Source organism: Vulpes lagopus, chromosome 7, assembly GCF_018345385.1.
Source record: "Vulpes lagopus strain Blue_001 chromosome 7, ASM1834538v1, whole genome shotgun sequence".
Classification (NCBI taxonomy): domain Eukaryota; kingdom Metazoa; phylum Chordata; class Mammalia; order Carnivora; family Canidae; genus Vulpes; species Vulpes lagopus.
The window spans coordinates 19,429,842-19,452,357 of record NC_054830.1 but is presented as its reverse complement, the minus strand read 5'-3'; the positions used below and the strand labels follow the sequence as shown (position 1 = coordinate 19,452,357).

Below are 22,516 nucleotides of genomic sequence, written 5' to 3'. Positions count from 1 at the left end.
GATACCCCCTCACACATCAGAATGGCTACAATCAAAAACACAAGAAACAACGAGTGCTGGAAAAGATATGGAGAAAAAGAAAACCTCTTGCACTGTTGGTAGGAATACAAACTGGTGTAGCCATTGTGGAAAACAATATGAAGGATTCCTCAAAAAATTAAAAATAGAACTACCATAATACGATCCAGTAATTCCAATTTAAAAAGACATATGCACCCCTATGCTTGTTGCAACATTATTTACAATAGCCAAAATATGGAAGCAGCCCACATGTCCATCAATTGATGAATGGATAAAGATGTGGTATATCTACACAATGGAATATTACTCACTCACCAAAAAGAATGAAATCTTACCATTTGGAACAACATGGATGGATCTAGAAAGTATAATGCTAGGTGAATAAGAGAAAGACAGATGCCATACGATTTCACTCATATGTGAAATTCAAGAAACAAAACAAATGAACATGGCAGCGGTGGGGGGGAAAAGAAGAAAACCAAAACAAACTCTTAACTATGGAGAACAAACTAAGGGTTACCAGAAGAAGTGGGGGGTGAATTAAATAGATAATGGGGATTAAGGAGAGCACCTGTGATGAGCACTAGGTGTTGTATGTAAGTGCTGAATCATTAAACTATACACCTGAAACTAATGTTACCCTATATGTTAACTGGAATAAAAACATATTTTAAAAAAGAGGGGTGCCCAGGTGGCTCAATGGTTGAGCATCTGCCTTTGGCTCAGGGCATGATCCCAGGATCCCAGGATTGAATACCGCATCAGGCTCCCCACAGGCAGTCTGCTTCTTCCTCTGCCTACGTCTTGGACTCTCTCTCTGTGTCTCTCATGAATAAATAAATAAAATATTTTTAAAAAAGAAAAGGAAGGAAAAAAGGATCAAAGGAACAGAAACAGACCCATGCAGAAATTATCACTTAATTAACGATAAGAAAGCCAAGAATATACAATGAAGATAGGGTAGATTCCTCAGCAAATATGGTGCTGGGAAGACCAGACAGCTACATGCAAAAGGATAAACCCAACTTCTACTTTACGTTATATACAAAAATCAACTCAAAACGGGTGAAAGATTTGAATGTAAGACCTGAAACCATAAAACTCCTAGATGAAAACATAGGGGGTAAACTCTGTTTCTGTTCTGGAATTAGACAGTGGTGATGAATGCACAACTCTGTAAACAGACCATAAACAAGTGAATTGCATACTTTAAAGGGTGAACTATATGGTTTGTGAATTGTATCTCAATAATACTACCTTTTGAAAAGACAAAAACAGAAAGGAAAATAGCATGCAAAAGGTGACAAGTATCATGAAAGAAAACTAATCCCAGGAAAGAGAAGAAATTTTTTTTTACCAGAGTAAAAAGGAAATTTTATATAACTGATATTTATCTCAAAAAAAATTAAAAAGGCACAGACTTTAGAACCTAAGACCAAATATAGCCATTAATCAAAACAAGGATGAAAGCAGCTATCTGTCCAGTCAGAAAAAATCCTCACAGGAGAACTTTAAATGCATCACAATAATTTGAGAATTACAATCAGAATGACTGATTCTATCATACAGAATTAAATAAAAATATGAGTATGTAATGATATTAAAAAAAGAAAAAATGGCAAAATAAGAAGTATAAACAAGCAAAAGAAGTAGAAACAATATATAAAAAGGTAAATTAGGGACCCCTGGGTGGTGCAGTGGTTTAGCGCCTGCCTTTGGCTCAGGGCACGATCCTGGAGACCCGGGATCAAATCCCATGTTGGGCTCCCGGTGCATGGAGCCTGCTTTTCCCTCTGCCTGTGTCTCTGCCTCTCTCTCTCTCTCGCTCTCTGTGTGACTATCATAAATAAATAAAATTTTTTTAAAAAAAGGGCAAATTAATAACATAAGATCAGGCTAAAAAAATGTGCACACAATGGAGAGAAAAGATAAATTGAAATGTTGCAAGTAAGGATTTTCTTCAGCTCAGTCCAAAGATGAACTTAAAGTCCATAAATACTCTGATATGCCCAGTAAAATGTTATTTTTGCATACGTGGATGTTCCTGAAAAGAGATGGTCTGTAACATTTAACAGATTCTCAAAATGGAATTTGACATTGACCCCCAATCCCCCTCAAAAAAGCACTACATGAGAGAAAGGTGACAGCTTTAAAAGACCAATGATACATAGTAAGTGTTTACCTAAAAGGTTTTAAAAGCAAAACCAAGATTTGTTTTCTCAAGTCGATGATCTGGGACAAAGGTAGGTTTGTTCTAACTTAGTCCCCACAGGGAGGGAGGCATCTTCCCACTAAAGCTAGTGGCTGAAGACACAAGCTCCAAAAGCAGAATGCCTGGGTCTGAATCTTAGCTCTAGCACTTACTGGTTATATAACCTTAGGCAAGGTGCTTAGCCTTCCTGTGTCCCAGTTTCCTCAACTTTAAAATAGGAATAATATATACTTCACAGAATTATAGTGAGGATTAAAGAGCTAACATATGTAATAGTACCTAGTACAAAGTAAATACTACATAAGTTTTTGAAATTATCACTCCACTATTCACTCTGAAAAAGTATGTACATACATATATTTTAGCTACACGTAGAGTATGAAATACCAACCACTAATAGTAGTTACCTGAACTGGGTGAAGGGAGAAACAAGGATATATTGGGAGGACAGGGTGGGAGAATGAGTTAAAAGGAGACTCTCACAAGTTTTATTTTCAAATTTTTTTTAAAACCCATAACGATTTTTAAGAATTAAGTACACTGGGATCCCTGGGTGGGTCAGCGGTTTAGCGCCTGCCTTTGGCCCAGGGCGCGATCCTGGAGTCCCGGGATCGAGTTCCACATCAGGCTCCCGGAATGGAGCTTGCTTCTCCCTCCTCCTGTGTCTCTGCCCCTCTCTCTCTCTGTCTCTCTCTCTGTCTGTCTCTCTATGTCTATCATAAATAAATAAATCTTTTAAAAAAAAAGAATTAAGTACACTGTATTTCCTTATGTCATATATACACACATTCCATCTGCATAAGCATTCCATAGTGTCTCTAAAGCTCAAGCACACCACCCAGGTGCCCCCATAATATTTTCTTTCTAAAATTATATATGAACTCTGATCTCATATGAGGAAAGATAAGCATATTTATTTTACTGAAAAGGCAAATAGAAAACAGGTAAGTGATCTGTTCACAATTATTATACGTTTTTCATATTAGGAACAGTATTGCCTGGTTCCTCTGGAAATAAATTCCATTATTTTTTTATCTAAGTTTTCTGATCTAAAATCACTCTTAGGGGCCCCTGGGTGGCTCAGTGACTGAACATCTGCCTTTGGCTCAGGTCGCGATCCCAGGGTCCCAGGACTAAGTCCCGCACTGGGCTTCCTGCATGGAGCCTGCTTCTCCCTCTGCCTGTGTCTCTGCCTCTCTCTGTGTCTCTCATGAATAAATAAATATTTTTTAAGAAAAATAAAAAATAAAATAAATAAAATGAAATAAAATAAAACAAAACAAAATCACTCTTAGGCTCCTCCATTTACCTTTCTAAAATACCTTTTTTCCCTTGATCAAAATATTTCAATGGTTCCTCACTGCCCACAGAGTAAGGGTCAAATTCCTTATCCTAACATTCAGGGCCCTTCACACTCTAAGCCAAACACATCTTCCCAGTCTTCTCTAAGTCACAGGATTTGGCCTATTCACAATTCTCCAAAAACATTTTGCATAAGTCTCTAGTTCATACCTCACTGTTTCCTACTGCCTGGATCTCCACTCATGCTTCCTCTTCACTTACAAAAATCCTATTCACTCACCAAGACTCAGTTATTTTACTTTGAGGAATATTTCCTGACGTCCCAGGGTCTGAACTCCTATGGCACATTCTACTTCTGTATTTGACACCTACTATGGTTTTGTGTGCATGGTGTGTACGCATGTCAGGCAGTCTTCCCTCCTTACTGTTTTGTATGCCCAGCATTCCTAATCCTCACCCTTTACAGAAAGTCTCCCACTTTATGTGATTCAGTAGGGCTGTCAGGTAGAACACCTTCAACCACATGATGGCAAGTGAAGTAGACTGGGCTATATCATTCATTCCCTGAAGTCTTTCCAACAGGAAATAGCTCTTTCCTATTCCATCATTCACTATAAAGATATAACCCCAGAGCTGCCAGGAGCTATGTTTCCCAATCATGAAAGAAGCATATTTAAAGAGTAACTGCAGGGATCCCTGGGTGGCACAGCGGTTTAGCGCCTGCCTTTGGCCCAGGGCGCGATCCTAGAGACCCGGGATCGAATCCCACGTCGGGCTCCCGGTGCATGGAGCCTGCTTCTTCCTCTGCCTGTGTCTCTGCCCCTCTCTCTCTCTCTCTCTCTCTGTGACCATCATAAATAAATAAAAATTTAAAAAAATAAATAAAGAATAACTGCAAAAAAAAAGAGTTTAATACATAGATATATGCCAAAATGCAAGAGGGAGACAGAGTGGTCTTGATGTCTTGAGGCCCTGATCCCAGTCTATCCTGAAGCCAGATTCACTCATGTCTTTTCTGGTTACATGAACTAATAAATTCTCCCTTCTACTTCAATTTGAGATGGATTTCTATTACAAATGAAAGAATCCTTTGCATAAACTCCTCAAAAACAGGAATGTTTGTTTCCTTTATTAATTCTACTATATAGAAGGCATCTGATGAATATTTCTAGACTGATTCCTATCTTCTTCTGACTTTTTTTTTCCAAGATTCAATATATAGAAGAAAAAGCCCTGTGCGGGAAATTAGGATCTGAATTCAAGACCTAAACATCCAAACTGGGTAACCATAAGCAAGTCACTATACATCTCTAACCTTGAAAAACAAACGTTGGGATCCCTGGGTGGCTCAGCGGTTTGGCGCCTGCCTTCGGCCCAGAGCGTAATCCTGAATCCTGGGATCGAGTCCCACATCAGGGTCCCTGCATGGAGCCTGCTTCTCTCTCTGCCTCTCTCTCTCTCTCTCTCTCTCTCTCTCTCTCTCTCATGAATAAATAAATAAAATCTTAAAAAAAAAAAAAAAAAACAAGGAAAACAAAGATTGAACTACATCATTGTGGTCTGTTCCAGACCTAAATTCCATGAATATATAATCCTAAAGTGTTTATATATATATAAAATCCACAGCTAAAAATTATATTTATATATATATGTATATATATAATCCATAGCTAAAAATTCTTATCCACTGGCACTGTTTCAACTATTATCTTCATAAAACACAACTTCCCAAATCTAATTTTCACAATCCTCTAGATTATAGGTCTTTGGATAGAGCTGTGCCATCTTCCTTCATTATTCCCCAGAGCCTAGATACCAGATCTTCAACAAATGTCTACCAAATCAATAAAAAAAAAAATTCAATGAGATATCTTAACTTGCCAGTTAGACTTATACTTTTAACTTCATGTTACTACTACCTATGTTTTTCATTATCTCAAAAAAATATCTTCCTCTTCCACTTTTGCCAAGAAACAAAGTTTAATGTTCCTTTCTTCCAACAACTGTAGTTGATCCAACTACCCAATCTTTGTAACCTGTTAATCTCCATACCATCTTTATCCTCCATCTCTAAATCATAATTAAACTCATCTCCAAGTCTACATGTTCAGGGCTGATTTGTTCTTTAACAATTTCTATCTACTTATACCTTCATATTAAATCTGTCTGAAATGCTTCCACCAACCTTCCACTGACTACAACTGCATGAGTTCCTTTCTCTCAACATTGTAGTTTATTTTAAACTACATGGTTTCTATGGAGTGAAGAATTAGCTAGAACATCCCCAAGTGAAAGTACATGTGAGAACCACTTTTTTTTTTTTTTAAGATTTTATTTATTTGAGAGAGAGAGAGGAAAAGGGCAGAGGAAGAAGGAGAAAATCTCAAGGAGACTCCATGCTGAGCACGGACCCCAGGCAGGGCTCGATTCCAAAATCATGAACTGAGCTGAAACCAAGAGTCCAACACCTAACCAAGTGCACCGCGCCCAGCCACCCTGGGAGCCACTCTTATGTGTTGATTCACGAAGATCAGATTGACTTTAAATAACTTATCTTCAAATTCAACTTTCAAATCATTTTAATTTGATTAGAGGAGTCTGAGGGGAACCATAAAAAATAAATATCTCGGGCAGCCCAAGTGGTTCAACGGTTTAGCACTGCCTTCAGCCCAGGGCATGATTCTGGAGACCCAGGGTTGAGTCCCGTGTCAGGCTCCCTGTATGGAGCTTGCTTTGCCCTCTGCCTGTGTCTCTGCCTCTCTCTCCTTCTGTGTGTGTGTCTCTCTCATGAATAAATAAATAAAATCTTAAATAAATAGACAGATAAATAAATAAATAAATAAATAAACAAACAAACAAACAAATAACTCTGGGTAGTAAGATCTGAGCTAAATAAATGTGTTTTGCCCATTTCTACCTTCTACTTTTCCAACAATAACCACAGGTTAACTTGTGTAATTTTAAACTACTGTTTAAAAAATAAAATAATTAAATAATTAAAAAATATTCTTTAGAATTATATAAATAAGTTTTCAGTATCTTCTCTTCACCGTGAGTATTAACTTTATGGCAGGAAAGAATCAGGACTGAGGAAAGACACAAAACTACCAACAAAATGAGGCATGAATTCTGAGAGGAAGAATGAGATTAAATGCCCATATTCAGGTGATACATTTTTACAGATAAAAACAACATGCAAAGCAGGGCCACTAACAAGTAGTAGCATGAACTAAGTGAAATGGAAATTAATTTGCAGCTAAACAAAAAAATAAGAAAAACCCACAGCTAGCATCATACTAATGATGAAATACTGAAAGCTTTCCCCCTCAAACAAAGATGCCTGCTTTCACCTGTTACACATAGTGCTATAAGTTCCCACTAGAGCAATTAGGCAAACAAAACAAAAAAGAAAAAAAGAAGAAAGAAAGAGCATCCAAATTGGAAAAGAAATAAAATTATCTCTCTTTGCAGATGATAGGATTTTATATATAGAAAACCTTACAAAAAAAAAAAAAAAGAAAGAAAACCTTACAGAATCTATATGCTCCCCCACAAAAAATCAGTTAATAGATGAACTCAGAAGTTGCAGGATATAAATTAACATGCAAAAATCAGTTGTATTATATGCTAAGAATGAACAGTACAAACATGAAATTAAGAAAAAAATTCCATTTATAAAGCATCATTGAAAAAAAAAAACTCAAGTATAAATTTAACCAAAAAAGAGATGCCTGGGTGGCTCAGCGGTTGAGCATCTGCCTTTGGCTCAAGGCATGATCCCAGAGTCCCGGGATCAAGTCTCAGGATCGTGTCCCACACTGGACTCCCTGCATGGAGCCTGCTTTCTCCCTCTGCCTGTGTCTCTGCCTCTCTCTCCCTCTCTGTCTTTCATGAATAAATAAATAAAATCCTTAGAAAAAAAAAATTTAACCAAAAAGGTGAAAGACTTGTGCACTGAAAATTACAAGACACCGTTGAAATTAAAGACAACCAAAACAAACATAAAGACATCCATGGTTATTGACTGGAAGACTTAATTTTGTTAAGATAACAATACTATCCAAAGCAATCTACAAATTAAATGCAATTCTAATCAATATCTCAATGACATTTTTTGCCGAAATAGAAAAATTCATCCTAGAAGTTCACATGGAATCTCGAGGGATCCAAAAGAGCCAAAAACAATCATGAGAAAAAAACAAAGTTGAAAAACTCACTTCCTGATTTCAAAACCTACTACAAATCTACAGTAATTAGTACAGTGTGGTACTGGCATAAAGACACATATATGCCAACAGAAAAGAGCCCAAAAATAAACACTCACATTTGCAGTCAAATGATTTTCAAACAAAGATGCAAGAAATTAAATCTTTAAATAAATAAATAAATATTAAAGAACTAATCAATTAAAATAGATCATTACTAATGCAGAAACCTGCTACAGCATCTGAGAAAGTAAATCAATAAAAACAATGAGTGTTTTATGGGACAAACACAGTATCATTACTTACAATCATAAACCACAGTCTCCTAAAAGCTTAAGTATTCCAATACGTTTAAATGTATCAAGGGCACTTGAGTGGCTCATCAGTTAAGCATCCAACTCTTGGTTTCAGCTCAGGGTCATGATCTCAGTATCATGAGATCAAGCCCAGTGCAGAGCCTGCTTAAGACTCTCTCCCCTTCTCCCTCTGCCCCACCCCTCCACACTCTCTCTAAAACCTTTAAAATTTTTAAAAAATAATAAATGAATCAAAATATTTTCTTTTCAAAGGCTCCTTCCCTCCAACCATAGTACTTAAATCCCTTTCCCATACTGAAAAGTAAAACGAAAACTTCCTTCTTCCTGGCTCTCCTCATAACAACAAAAATGTTGCAGCAGTACCAGATCATGTCCTATCTACATGTACCCGTCCACAAGGAAAAGTGTCCTCTGAACAGACTAAATTTGCATTAGGTTTTATCACTCTCAGAATACTCTCTGTTTCAAAGACAGGCCTTCATACAGAACCCAGCCTTGACCATGAGTCAGAAGTTTCTTTTAACAGGACTGAATCTATCATAAATGCACTGACTCTCACTCCAAAGAAGAAAGGAGCCACTTTAGTTTTTCACACGGCTGATTACCCAATTTTCCTTGAACAAGTTCAATGCAGGTCTAGCTTGCAAGTGTATTGCTAGGGAGAGAAGCAAAACAGCAATGTGTGGCTAGCAAATGCAAAAAAGAAAAGGATGATACTCAAAGTAGCTACCAAGAAAAGAAATGTACAGAGAAAGAATACAAAAAAACAAAAACAATTTCAAGTCATCAATAATGAATCAGAGTACCACATATCCCACCCCCAAACTCCCTAAGCGCATCACAGCCAGGTGAGAAAAGGAGCAAACGACAATCACCAAATGGAATTAGGGATTTCAGTGAGGAAGCAACAAATATCACTGTATTAACATTATAATCATTTGTTTCTATAAATAATACAAAAAAGAAAGTTCAGTTAAACAACTGATGCTCAAGAAATCAAACCGTAGTAGGAAACACTCTATTTTTGTAAAGCTTAAGGATTTATTCCCCTCAAGTATGTATCAATTTTGAATTTTTGAAAAATGCAAATCTGTAGAGAAAGTATTGTCCTAAAAGGACAAGGGTGCAGAGAAATAACAACCCTCATTGTCCTGGCAATCATTTCAAACAACCAACTGTTCAGAAGTAGGAGTAGTACATCGATATTATGGAACAGTAGACATTAAAGCAATGAACATTCCAGACGTAAGAAAAGGTTCAGAGCATAATAGAAATAAAAGATTGTAAGACAATATACACAGGATGGCCTTAAATTTAGTTTATTTTAAAAGCCAACTTACTACTTTTTTAAGTAGTTTCCATGCCCAGTGTGGACCCCAATGCAGGGTGCAAACTCACAACCCTGAGCTCAAAACCTGGGATGTTATCAAGAGTCAGACACTTAGCGGACTGAACCCCTGAGATGCCCCTAAATGCCTATTTAAATGCGTACATAGAAAAAAGACTAGAAAGATATACTAATAGGTTGACAGGAGTTATGTATGGGTTACAAAAGTAAGATATCACCCATATTCTTTTTTTGTGTATTTTTCTATATTTACTGACATATTTCTAATGAATATATAGCTTATGTAATCAAAAGGAAAATGTTAACACAGAAAGAGAAGGCTTGAATGTATTTCACATATTGAAATCACAATACAGGGAAGAATATATTTTAGAAAAAATTCAACAACAACAACAACAGACAAAATCTTTTCTTGGTGCTTTTAAAGGTTTAACCTTGAGTTCTCTGGAAAAGTCATTCACCCAAAACATAGCTTCTCCAAAGATGTCAAATGAAAGAATTGTTGGGGTAATTTCAAACTACATCCCAATTACCTGCTACAAGATTTCTGAATCACTGTTGTGATAACTGTGAAACTCTAGATGAAATGGATTCATACTGGAATTCTAAAACTGCCACCCAAAGTCAGTTAGTTGAACTCAGCAGTAAACCTTTCTAACAGGCTTAAGAAATAGAAAGGCTAAGGGGGTGGGGGGAGTGTATTCATGATGGCACAAATTTCTAACTAAATATTATTAGATTTACAGCCTGACTTTTAAAATACTACCAGGATTAACAAAGGAAAATAAATTAAAACTCCTGACTAGACTGGACTCCTAATTAAGCATTTATTGATCACTCACTCTGCGCTAGGTCCTGGGGTTACAAACATGAAGATAAAGTTCCTTCTCCTGGAGAAGCTCAATCCCCTGAGGCAGAGAGAGGCAATTATGCATCCAAAGGGATAAGTACCAAGAGGTTGGTACCAACTGCTGTAGGAGCAAACAGCAATGCCTATTTATATCCAGCAGGGCTGGGGAAGGCATCAAAGAGAGGACATTTGAGCTTTTTTAAGCTGGCATTCCCTAGGCAGAGAAAGGTATTTCATTCATCATATTATAAGAACCTAAGCAAAGTAACAATGGTAGGAAAGTTATAAAGCCTGTCTGGAAAAGGGTGAGTTGAGTTGTCCACCCAAATCTAGTGAAGCAAATGTGAAGACCATGTCAGAAACAAAACTCTAGAAGTCTGGTGCCACCCTTCCTCCTAAACATGAAATGCACATGAAATATGATACAGACGATAAAAATGGACTTAACATCTTTCTAATGCTAAATTTCCTTGTCCCCCACACTTAAATGTACAGCTACACAGATCTCTTAGCAACATCTTTCCTCTGTGGCTATAGAGTCCATCCTAATCCCAACCACCATCAGGTTCACAAAGGTGGCAACAGCTGGCAATTTCATAAAATGTTCAATAAATCATCCAGATAATTTGTTTTCAAAACACAACATAGCAAAATCTATTTGTCTATAAACTAGACACTTCCCCCAAGACAGTAAAATTTTTCTGATTCTGTTCAACACTTTTATCAGCCACTTGGAAAAAGAAGACAAGTTTATCAATTGTGTAGATAAAAGTTCAAAGAAAAGATAGTATGTGAGATCAAAAACTCAAGCTTCAAAAAAAGCTACAGACTATACTGCTGAGCCAAATACGTCTAGTCCCCCACCACTCAGAATCTACAGTGGCAAATCAAATATGCTCCCCCTTGATGAAACGTAATGGAAATATAAAATATTTTTAAAACGAAACTAAAATTTTAAATTTATGTTTATTAGTAATCATAGAAATTCAGGGTGTAAGAGATCTAGCTTGACTCCAGTTCATGTAACAGAAAACCTAGAATTTAATTACTATAACTTCAACATGAGTAATCAGTGTGAAACGGTAGCCAAAAGTCTCCAAAAATCAGGCTTTATGCCACATTAACTTAAAATGTCCAATTCTATTTTACAAGTATGTGTATAAAACCTTCTACATGCCTGGCACTGAGTTACGTCCGCCAAAAATACAAATAAAAATGTAACAATCCCTACTTTTAACAGTTTATAGCCTAAAGCAGCATTTTTTCAACAATGGGTCACAAAGTCCATTCAGTGAGGTACCACCAATATTTCTTAGTGAAATAGAAATTAATAGAAAATATCAGAGTACACTGTACAGAGTCCTATATCATTAAACTTTTATTTAACTTTTTCATATCCTTGTATATATGCATATATAGATACACATACACACAAAAGAGATAGCAACTTTAAATCTATTTCTTATTGTAGAGCACAGTCAAAAGTTGGAAAGATACTAGTCTAGTGGAAGAAGAGAAATATACCACTGCAAAGTACAAGGTTCCGTGAATTTTAAAAGAATAAAATCTATCTGGCTGGAGAAAGAGAGGGTCAAGGGTCTAGAAAAAGACTTACAAAGATAACAATATATGAAAGGAACCTTGCCAGGCAGGAAAAACTTGAGATGTGGAAAAGGAAAAAGACCCCACGTAAAAGGAATAACATGAACAAGACATGATGCAGTAAAAATAAGAAGAGTTTAATAGGTGACAAGCAGTACTGGCACATGGCAGCACTGGTATAATTAGAGACCTGGAAGACTTGGGGAAAGTTCAGTTTGGCTAAAGTGTAAAGTACAAGCAGGTCTGCAGATGAAACTAAAAAAGCTAATTTGAGCCGTAACATGAAAGTGCTGGGCACAGAGTAAACACTTAATGAATGTTAGCTATTCCACTAGACTTATTTAGTTCTAGAACCTTAAACCAAGTATCTTTAAGATCCCTTACAATTCTAACATGCTATGAATTACTGAAGGGCTATGACGCAAATTATTCAAATGTAAGCACAGGACGTGGACTTATAAGAAATTACAGAGTATATTCACTAAGGAAGATGTTCAAATCATAGCTGTCTAAATAAAATGGAGCTGTCCCAAAAAGTGGTAACGGCACTATCACTAGATGTATCTGAATAAAGGCCAAATGCACATCTGAGGTATGATACTAAGTCTATAATTTAAAGTTCTGGGAACCCTGGGTGGCGCAGCGGTTTGGCGCCTGCCTTTGGCCCAGGGCACGATCCTGGAGACCCGGGATCGAATCCCACGTCGGGCTCCCAGTGCATGGAGCCTGCTTCTCCCTCTACCTGTGTCTCTGCCTCTCTCTCTCTCTCTCTCTCTCTCTCTCTCTCTCTGTGTGACTATCATAAATAAATAAAAATTAAAAAAAAAAAAGTTCTTCATTCATCATACGTTAATTCCCCCAACAATCTTGTTTCTCATTCACCAATGAGTAAGAGCTCATGAATGAGTTTTGAAGAGAGAAAGAGAAACAGATGGAAACAGGAGGTTGGGATTTTATTCCATTAAAGAAAAGTAGGAAAACAGGAAGCTTCTGAATAACATTTCCCAACACTGTAATTATCTCTACTAGAGTATCCTAATGTGTTATATAGCAAATCAACTGCAAATACCTGGACCACAGCTAAAATAATTTGACAACGTATTTATGAAAAATGTTTTAAGTTCCTAGAGGCGTTATGTGAAAAAAAAAATATTACTTCTCCATACAAAATCTGTCAAGAAGGGTTATGCAAGAGTTGAGAGCATAATCATAAACAAGTTTATTCATTAGAGTAAAAGCATAACATTGGAATTAAAACCCTAATATAGCATACTCTATAATGCTTACACATTGGGAAAATTTTCCCAAGACACAGAATAAATCATCAAGAATAAAGACACAGAATTCAAAAAAAAAAAAAGTTCAAAATATAAACTATTAAAAATTAAAATTCAGCACCAATGTAAAAATATGGTATAAAGTACTTTCAATCTCAATGATCATTATTTTGAGACCGCTATGCTTTCAAATGTGTCCAAAAACGCTAAATAGAAAAAGGTGTCATGTTTATAATTTAACTTAATGTTTCCACAGCACATTCTCTTGTAACAATGCATGATAAAATGAACTGTAACATTTGAGTAGACTACAGAATATTGCTGCATAATGACTTTTCTATTTAAAATGTTGATAATTTCCTGTTGGTTATTTCCTGTTTGCTTTACAGAATGACAGGTCAAAACAAAGACCTCTTGGTTTGAGGAGGCACTCAATAAGTATTTGCTAAATTCACCTTCTTTCCCCTCAAACAACAGTGTCTTAAGAAAAGGCAATACAACCCAACATACTGTTCAGGGCTGTTTAAAAACCTGCCTTCTGACTCGTCATGCTCTGAATATGTACTCATTACCGATGCAAATTATTATAATTAGAAGAACAATAAATACCATGTAGGCTTATAAAAATGTTTAATATAGAAATAAAATTCCTTAAGTGTAACTATCAAATTTAAATGGAAAAGTCTGTAGAGAATGCCTTATCTTTTGAGCCAGACACATACACCACCAACAAATTCCTTTCAGAAACAACATGATATAATGAAAGCAGCTGTGGCTTAGAATCCCAAAATCCTACGTTCAAATCTCAACTCAGCAGTTACTGGCTTAAATTACTTAGATCAGTCACCTAACTTGTCTCAGTTAAAGTTTCTCATCAGTTTTAATAAGAGAGGAGAGGTGATATTATAGTAGAATAATGACTTGGAAGTTCCTGTAAACACTAAACCCCAATCATTAAAGATCAAGCACAGCCTCACTTTTCAGAACAAAATAAAGTCTTGGGTATATGACATCTTCTCTACTCTAGTGGATGCCTTTACTAAACTCTGAAAGGGACTGGGGCCCTTTCGGAAGCTTCAAAGACTGGGATTCCCTTGTGAAACAAGTAACTAAAAAGCCTACTGCCTTCACACTATTTTAGTAAGTTGTTTCCTATTTACCAACAGATTTACTAAAATTCTGTGATCACTGGTTCTTTCCAATTTGGTTTCATCAATCTATTCCCTCCCCAGTTTCAGCTGTCTCTGCACTACGGGATCTTCACAAGCTAAATTTCTTTTAAGGACTCAGGGCTTCTTTTTTAAAGTGCTTTTTTTCCTTACCTGGGGAAAATCAAGCAAAAGGAAATCTGGTAAAAGTAAGGCAGAAAATCTAAATTACTTTTTAAATTAGATAAAAATAAATATAACAAATCATTTTTAATTACATAAACAAAACATTACAAAACTAAAATATAAGTTATTCTGGTTAATAATGAGGAAAAATTGTCATGGTTTACTAAGTGTAGATTAGGAAATCAGCAACAAATGCCCTGAGTTATTTTTTAAAAATTGCCTTATGACAATATGACATAATAACAAATTGCCTTATGACATATAACAAATGACAACCTAAGGCAAGCTTCCACTCCTAAAATGCCAAACAAGTACACATGTACTAAAATTTTGCTTCTATTCTATTTTAGAAGTTAATTATAAACATCCTTGTTTTGTTATTGGTGGTTGCTGCTGCTACTACTGCTTCGGTGATTAGAGGATGAGAAAAACACTTTCTTGGTCTTCGGTTTCTATATTTGGTAGTTTGGGTGCCATCAGTACGGGAAAAGACAAGTGTTTCACAAAAATTGTTGGACTGTTCTCACCTAATGCACTTTAGAACAGGAAGCTTCTTGGAAAGGTAAAGAATGAAAGATGCAGGGCTTTCCAAGCATAAATGGCAACAAAAGCAGAGCAGAGAACCTGAGAGGGAAAGAGAGCCCCAGAACATGGGCTAAAGGATTCAGTTAAAAAACAGCCCCTTTAATATTAGAGAAGGATAGCAAGAAAGTCAAGTATATCACAAAATATTGCCCATTGCCAAAAAGAAAATAAAGGCGCGTATTCCATTTATGAAGGACAAAAAAAGACTAACAACCCCTGAGATCCAGTTAGATCTGCTCTACAAATCTACATGTTGTAACGTAAGTGAGAATTCCTAGCAGCATGCTGACCGCCCCACAATTAAACCTCAAAAAAGGACAGTTTCCTCTCCTTCCTCTAAAGTCAACCACAGAATATTACAATAAAAATGGAAGCTCAGATACCTACTTCAAAGTGGATAAATCAAATAATTTGAAAATGCTGTGCAGAATTTCTGTATTTTTAAAAAAATAAAAACTAGTAAGATGTTTCTACAGGATCTCAAACACCTTACCAATGTCAAATACAGATGAACAGCTGCAGTGGAAAAAAAAAAAAACTCCTTTGCACTGCTGCAACAGGGGACTCCTTCCCTAACATCCAGGCAATTTCTCCAAATTAGTAGGAAGTAGGTACAAGTTTTCCCTCCCTGCTATAAGGATTATGAATTAGCAAGCAGAGATAGAGACTTGTGCTCCACACTGGTCATAAAAATCAAAGTTGAAACTCAAAATATTTTCTCATAGGAATAGTGGTAACAGATTTTTCAAGCTAGCAATTAAATAATGCAGCTAGAATACTATTTTTGATTAACTGGTTTTCTTATTGTAAGTGCAATATTTAAACTACTTTATAGCTAAACTGCATTTTATTAAATAAAAGACCTAGGAGTGTAGCCCTAACATGCTTATGGAAAGAGATGTACCCTAAATTTTGAACAATGTTTCAGATCATAACTGAGGAAGAGACAGTAGAAGAAAGCTATGAGAGAAATAGGAAAAAAGATGCCTTGTTTGGCAGAAAAGGCATCTAAATTACACTAAGTCACTGCTGTCAATGTCTTCCGAATAACAGTCTCTCTCATTTACCAAGCATTTAGGTCCTGCCCTGTACCCAATGTTGTGCCCCTTCCTGGGAAATAACCATTTTTCTAAAACTAAACCCACAGTCCTCAGAATACAAAAATTTTATTCCATCTTCCCATTATATCACACACCAAATCTTAGTGCTTTGAGATTTACATATACCTATCTTGATTACCTTGCACTGCCTCCTTCTAAGAACTAACACACCAGAGGAAATAGAAATACCTAGTGTTATTATTACTCTAAGTACTAAAGGGAAAAGAAGAAATTAACATTTATTAAGCTCTTGGTATGCTCTCACTTGATTTTTACGACCCTATAGGTAAATACTAGCCCCTATTTACACATTAAGAAAACGATGTTAAATAACTTGCCCACAACGCCAGTAAAAAGAGGCCAAGACTCAGAATTTGGCTAACTCCCTTCTCAAGGGTTCTTCCCCAGAAGGAATTATCACTCAGATGCCACTGAACAGTTGACCACTTTCATATCAATTATTTGCTATTACAGTTCAGCAGTTCTGAAAGCAAGTTATGGAGAAGATAAGCCATCAACCCTTCACTTCATGGAATCTATATAGTATTTAGAGAATGCTCTAAGAGAAAGGGTAAAATATCCCCAAAGGTGAATCCGGGCTCTGAGCACCATTTCCCAATTCCTTCTCAACAGTGACTCAAGCTCTAGGACTCCTTTTATCACTTCCGTCCTAGCATGTTATCCTGCCATTATTGCACAGCTCATTAAAAACTTCAGAAAGTTACCTTTCAAAACATGGTTGTCTACCAGCATAGATCTCTCTGCAGGTCCTTAAATTTAAATAAATTCAATTTTCACATGATAACTTGCCTGATGTTATTCCTAAATGTCTGTAACTACTGTCAGTTTGAAAAGTTATTTCGTAGTGCATTGTGAGCTAAATCTTGATTGAACTGCAGTTTTAAAAAGGGAAATAAAAGTCTATGTTTGGAGAGATTCCTCATCTATAGCTTTCCATTACAAGCTTGAGAGGGAGAGGAATCTGTACGTTCAACATTTTAAATCTGTTTTTGACTCAACAAGATGACCGATGACTTACAATAATGCAATGTGGCTGAACCTTTCTATCATGTTATTGCCACAAAACACGAACATTGTAAAAGGAAAACTGACGTCCAATCCCTTAAATTATTGAACGTCCCTTTTACACAAGTGTAATGTTACAAGAATTATTTAGTTTCTAGAGTTAACAGATAAAAAAAGAAGATTCTAAAGAGGACTAACAGTCTCATCTGAAAACAGGTCTTGGCTGCTGTTTTGTTGTTGTTTTAACAAAACTGTGACCATAATAATACATACTGAACTTAACGCTGAGACATGTCCAAAAACACTTCTCATTGTAAGGTAATTATTTCTAATCCTGAAGGCAAAACAAATTAAAACAGATCAAACATTTGCGGTCAAATGTCTGCAAAAATTTGGACTGGAGAAAAATGATGTCAACGTGGTTTGTTTTTTTGTTTTGTTTTGTTTTTGTCCTTTTATCTGAAAGGTTCCAGTCCAAAAATAAACAGTCATCGGGCTCATCAACTCAGGTGCAGAAACTCATTAAAATTGAGAGCGGAAAAAACAAGCCCCGGATTTGGCTTCTTAGGTAAAACCGCCTTGTGCCCCACGCCAGAGAGCTCGCGCGGTCACAGGGGCCCCGCCCGCGGGCCGCACCTGCCGAGGCCGCGCCGCCAGCGCCCCCTGCCGCCCTCCCCGCCCCCCGCGCCCCGCGCCCCGCGCCCCGCCCGCGCCACCCCCGCCCCCGCCCCCGCCCCGTGCTCGCCCCGCGCCGAGGCCGCGCAGCCTGCGGGCAGGGGCGGGGGCGCGCGGGCGCGAATCGAGGCGGGGCCGCGACGGGGCCGAGAGCACGGGCGCGTCCCCGGGACCCCCGCTGCGGCCAGGCCGGAGCCTCACCTACCTACGCCGTATTTCTCCTCCTCCGTGGGGGTCCACATGGCCGGGCCGGGCGCGGCCCCGCGGGCGCGGCGGCCGGGCGACAGCGCGGCGGGGTCGGCCGCGGGCCCGGCTGTGGCGCACCGCAAGCCGAAGCGGGGGCGGTCAGGCGGCGCGGGGCAGTGGGCGGCGCATCCCTCACAGGCCGTCCGGGACGCCGCCGCCGCCGCCGCCGCCGCCGCCACGTCCGGACCGCGAGGCTCTGCGGGCGGCCCAGCAGTCCCGGGCGGCGCGGCCGAGGGCTCTCCACCTGTCCGCCGCCGCTGCTCCCGCGCCGCCGCTCGGCCCCTCACAGCTCCGCTGCTCGGCTCCCGGCGCCGCCGCGGTTCGGCTCGCCTCAGCGGGCTCGCAGGGCGGCCGCGCATGCGCCACTCCCCGGCGCGCGGGGGCTCGCGCTGCCCGGGCTCGCGCCGCCCGAGCCCGCGCGCGAGCCCGCGAGCCCACGCGCCGCCGCCGCCGCGCGCCAGCGGAGGGAAATCCGCGAGAGGTGATTGGACGGCCCCGCGGGGCGGGGGTCAGGCTTAGCTGCGCGGCGGACCCCCGCCCTCCGCGGTAGCAAGCGCTGGAACGGGCGGGCGGGGCAGGCGCACCGAGATCGCCGCGAGACCCCTGTCCGACAAGGGAAGGATGCTGTTTTCGGACCCATCCCAGTGTCACCCACAGCGTGGTCACGGCCCATCCCCGGAAAGGTCCCTGGAACCACCCTGCGTATCGCCAGACCCGAAAAGGTGGTGAAGTCGCAGCCGCGGGAGAACCGGGTGGAGCGTACTGAGGCCGCTGGCTCTGCCCTTCGTCTCTGGGATGCCTTCCAGCCCAAAGTCCTGCCGCCCCTTCCATTTCTTGTTTCGCAGAGTTGGCCTATGCGGTAGATGTTTGGAGTCTAAACAATCACAGTAGGCTTCCTAGTAAGGAGGCACTTCCTCACCGGGATCCTAGATCCTGCCCTAGGCTGGATCTAGGTCACTGCTGTTCCTAAGTCCCTTGCCTTACAGGCTGCACGGATTTTCTGGCTCTGTCCCAAAACTTTCCTCCTTTCTCTCCTCCCTCAAAAATCTGTTCCCTCTTCCTTCTGCAAATATCACCTTGTGACTCTAGGTCAGCCATTCGCCAAAGACCAGTATAATCCTGGCAACTAACTACAGGACTTCTCCTTTCCGCCTACATCTGTACCAGATTGTGTTCCCAGCCCTAATCCCAGCAGACTCATCCATCTCTGTTACCAGCACTTCCAAGCCAAAACCCAGTGTTATCCATTCCTCAATATCATTCTTGAACAAGCCCACTCTTCAAAGCCCAGATCGGTGTACTTCCAGGAAAGTTCGCCTGATCCTGCAGCTAGCAGACTGGATCCTTCCCCCTTTGGGCTAGGATTCCAATTCTGTGTGTTTGTGTCTTATTTCTCTCATAAGACTGACAGTTCCCAAAAGGCAAGCTCCAGACTAAAGTCATCTTTTTTGGTTCCTCAGCACCTCACCTAACATCTGACACATACCTGTTGAATAGGAAGCAAGATTAATACAAGAATATCCTGGTAATCAACAGATCTTGTTGACTCTTCATAATGCCCTTTATGATTGGTTCCTCCTCCCAGGCCTGACTAAGCTCAATTTGCCATGGACTTCTAACTCCTTCCCTATAGACTCTTCCCACAAACAAAGGCTGCCCACTCTTGTCCTGGGAAAATATTCTGTAAATAATTGAGTTTCTCAATGGTTAGATACATTGAGGTTCGGGGTAGTTCAAGAACATAATAAAAGAGAGACCGTTATTTATGCAGCTAACTGTTCCAGAAAGACCTCTGCCCAGTACCACCATGGACTGTCACAACAGAATGAAGCCACATTCCCACAAAGCTTTCTCCAGGGAGCTATCTAGTAAGTGATCCAAGTAATACAGACTTTCTGAACAACCTTACAGCTCTTATTTCACCTCCTAGTTCCACCCCATTGGCTGATGTACATGATCACAGTCTCAGCATAAGGACTGGTTTTCCTAAAGCTTACTCTCTTATTCTCAGTCTGAATTCACCCTAGGTGACAGCTTCCCCCAGACGAAGACAGTCCCAATCAGCAACTACACCCCACAACTCGGGGATAGGAATGCATTAATCCCAACTTTAAAGAGAAAAGAAAAGGAGCCAAGGTGAGAAGAAGGGCATCTGGTAAGTCCCAGACTCGACAATCTTTCTCTTTATACTAAATTTAGATTGTTTTCTTGAGCTGAAGCAAAAGAGTGTAGAGCACGTCATAGAGAATTGGCCTTCAGGAGGGATATACACCTGCTCTCCTGTACCCACAGCATCTGCTCTGAGCCCTTCTTAGTGCTCTCTGTCCACTCTCACCCCACATATACACACCCCTCTCAGCATGTGAGCCAACCTCCAGCTTGCTTCTGAAAGTCAGGACCCTCGGTGCCCTGCCCTCCCCTCCTCTCCATCCACTTCCTTATGTTTTCACCACCACCCAGCTTTACTGTCTGCTCCTTATCAGGATCCTCAGGAACTCACTGCACCATTGTTGCTACCTGCACTCCTTTTTCACCTGGTTCTGCTCCACAGGTTCCTTCCAGGAACATCTGCTCTGTTGGTACTCTCATCCACCATTCCCCCTCTTCCTCCTCTATCTAGACTTTGAAGAAGAATCATCCACTCTGGATTATTTCAATGTAATTCATCTGACTCTCAAAAGGTCTGGTTTCTGACCCTGTTACCTCCTAGAAATTGCTCTCCCAGAAATCTCTAGGGCCATCCCAACTCCAGATACAAGCAGATGCCCTTTCCTGGCTCTGGGTAGGCCTTTGCATACAGTATCCCTCAACCTGTGTATTCTCCTCTCTTGAAACTCATGGACCCTCCTCACTTTCCAAGAACCAATCTCCCCAGGATTGCTTCCGCAACTGTCTTTGGCTAAAGGGGATTTTGCTTTCCCATTAGGGCCTTTCCTGTAGCACCTACTCATCCCACCTTCTTCCAAGAGACCAAATGTGTCTGCCTTGCACAAACATCTGTTTCCTTCTTCAGTGGCAAAGATTGCTCTTTGTTTATTTTTACCGCACACAGAGACTAACAATGCCTATCACCTAACAGGAAGTCAACATAAACTCTTGGGGAATGATCTACTTGTATGTTTCCTGAGACTATGATGCAATGGGTTGGAAAGAGAACTGAGAAATTTACTTCAGCAAGTCACAAGTCTCCAAATTCAGAAATCTGAGTTAATAAGAGTAAATTTCCTTGATATAGGCACATTGACTTTAAAATGCATTGAGGGACACCTGGGTGGCTCAACAGTTGAGCGTCTGCCTTTGGCTCAGGGTGTGATCGTGGAGTCCTGGAATCGAGTCCTGCATCAGCCTGATTCTCCCTCTGCCTATGTCTCTGCCTCTGTGTGTGTGTGTGTGTGTGTGTGTCTCTCATGAATAAATAAATAAAATCTTTTTAAAAATGCATTGATACATCTTACTAAGTAGCTATGTAAAAGATGAACATGCTTTCTTATCTAAAAAAACAATTCTGCAAACAGTTTGACTTAACTTGTCACTATTACTTTTGGACTGAACTTATTACCTAAGATGATAAATTGCAACTTGCTGGCTGAAGAAGGGATCAAGTCTTCAGCAGGAATGTCCTTGAAGATGGGTGGCTATTAAAAATAGCCCATAACCAAACAGATTTTGTATATAACATACAAGGCATGCAGACAGCATCATCTTTTTCACTTAAATGAAACTTATGTTAATCAAGTTTTTACCATAAGCAAACTCCATAATGATAAATCCACTCATCACTTTTGGCCAATGATATCGGCCCTCTCTGCAGAGCTCAATGAGCTACACTTCATATCTTCTCCCATTTTTTCTGCTGCCTGGAGAATCAGATAGCAGCATTTAAGGAGTCAGCCAGTCTGATGACTCAGCTCATAAAACAATGTGTGGCCACAAAGATGATGTTTATCCAGGAGCATTCTGGAGGCTTTTGCTACTGAAGTCAGTGAGCGGTAGGCAAGTGGTACATGATGCTCAGTCTCCCAAGAGTTTCTGGCCATGGTGCCAGAGCAGCACTCACTTCCTCTTACCAGTGGTTGATCTCATCTGATACTTTATACAAGCAGAATGGTGGGGAAATTTCAGAGAAATACAATGACTAAAGAGGTGAGTCTAAGAGTAGAGGTGATAGTGGTGACCATCCTGCCTTCTCTTCAGGCGGTGCCTGCAGTTGGGGCTTATGGCCATAAGCAGCCCAAGGGCAGGTGGATAGGACGCTCAGAAACACCTGTTACCCAACATCTCTGCCTCACTGGGATCCTCTAGGAGTGAGTCTACTCTGGTTAATAAAGCATCTACAAAACTAGTTTTCTTTATGGCAGAGAGACGCACAAGCTAGTCTCACTTCACCTCCACCCATTATGTTCCCCCAAAGCAACA

General features: G+C 39.8%; 1 protein-coding gene across 9 annotated transcripts in view; it reads right to left on the bottom strand.

The window, feature by feature from the left end:
- The window catches only part of DOCK3 (dedicator of cytokinesis 3), a 525,841-nt gene extending 507,383 nt beyond the window's left edge, over window positions 1–18,458 (bottom strand). For all 9 annotated transcript variants that reach the window (XM_041761983.1, XM_041761990.1, XM_041761984.1 and 6 more), the window contains exon 1: window positions 18,060–18,458. In XM_041761983.1, coding sequence (XP_041617917.1) covers window positions 18,060–18,096 — 37 coding nt within the window. In that variant the 5' untranslated portion in view covers window positions 18,097–18,458. The remainder of the gene's footprint in view (window positions 1–18,059) is intronic.
- Window positions 18,459–22,516: the final 4,058 nt, after the last annotated feature.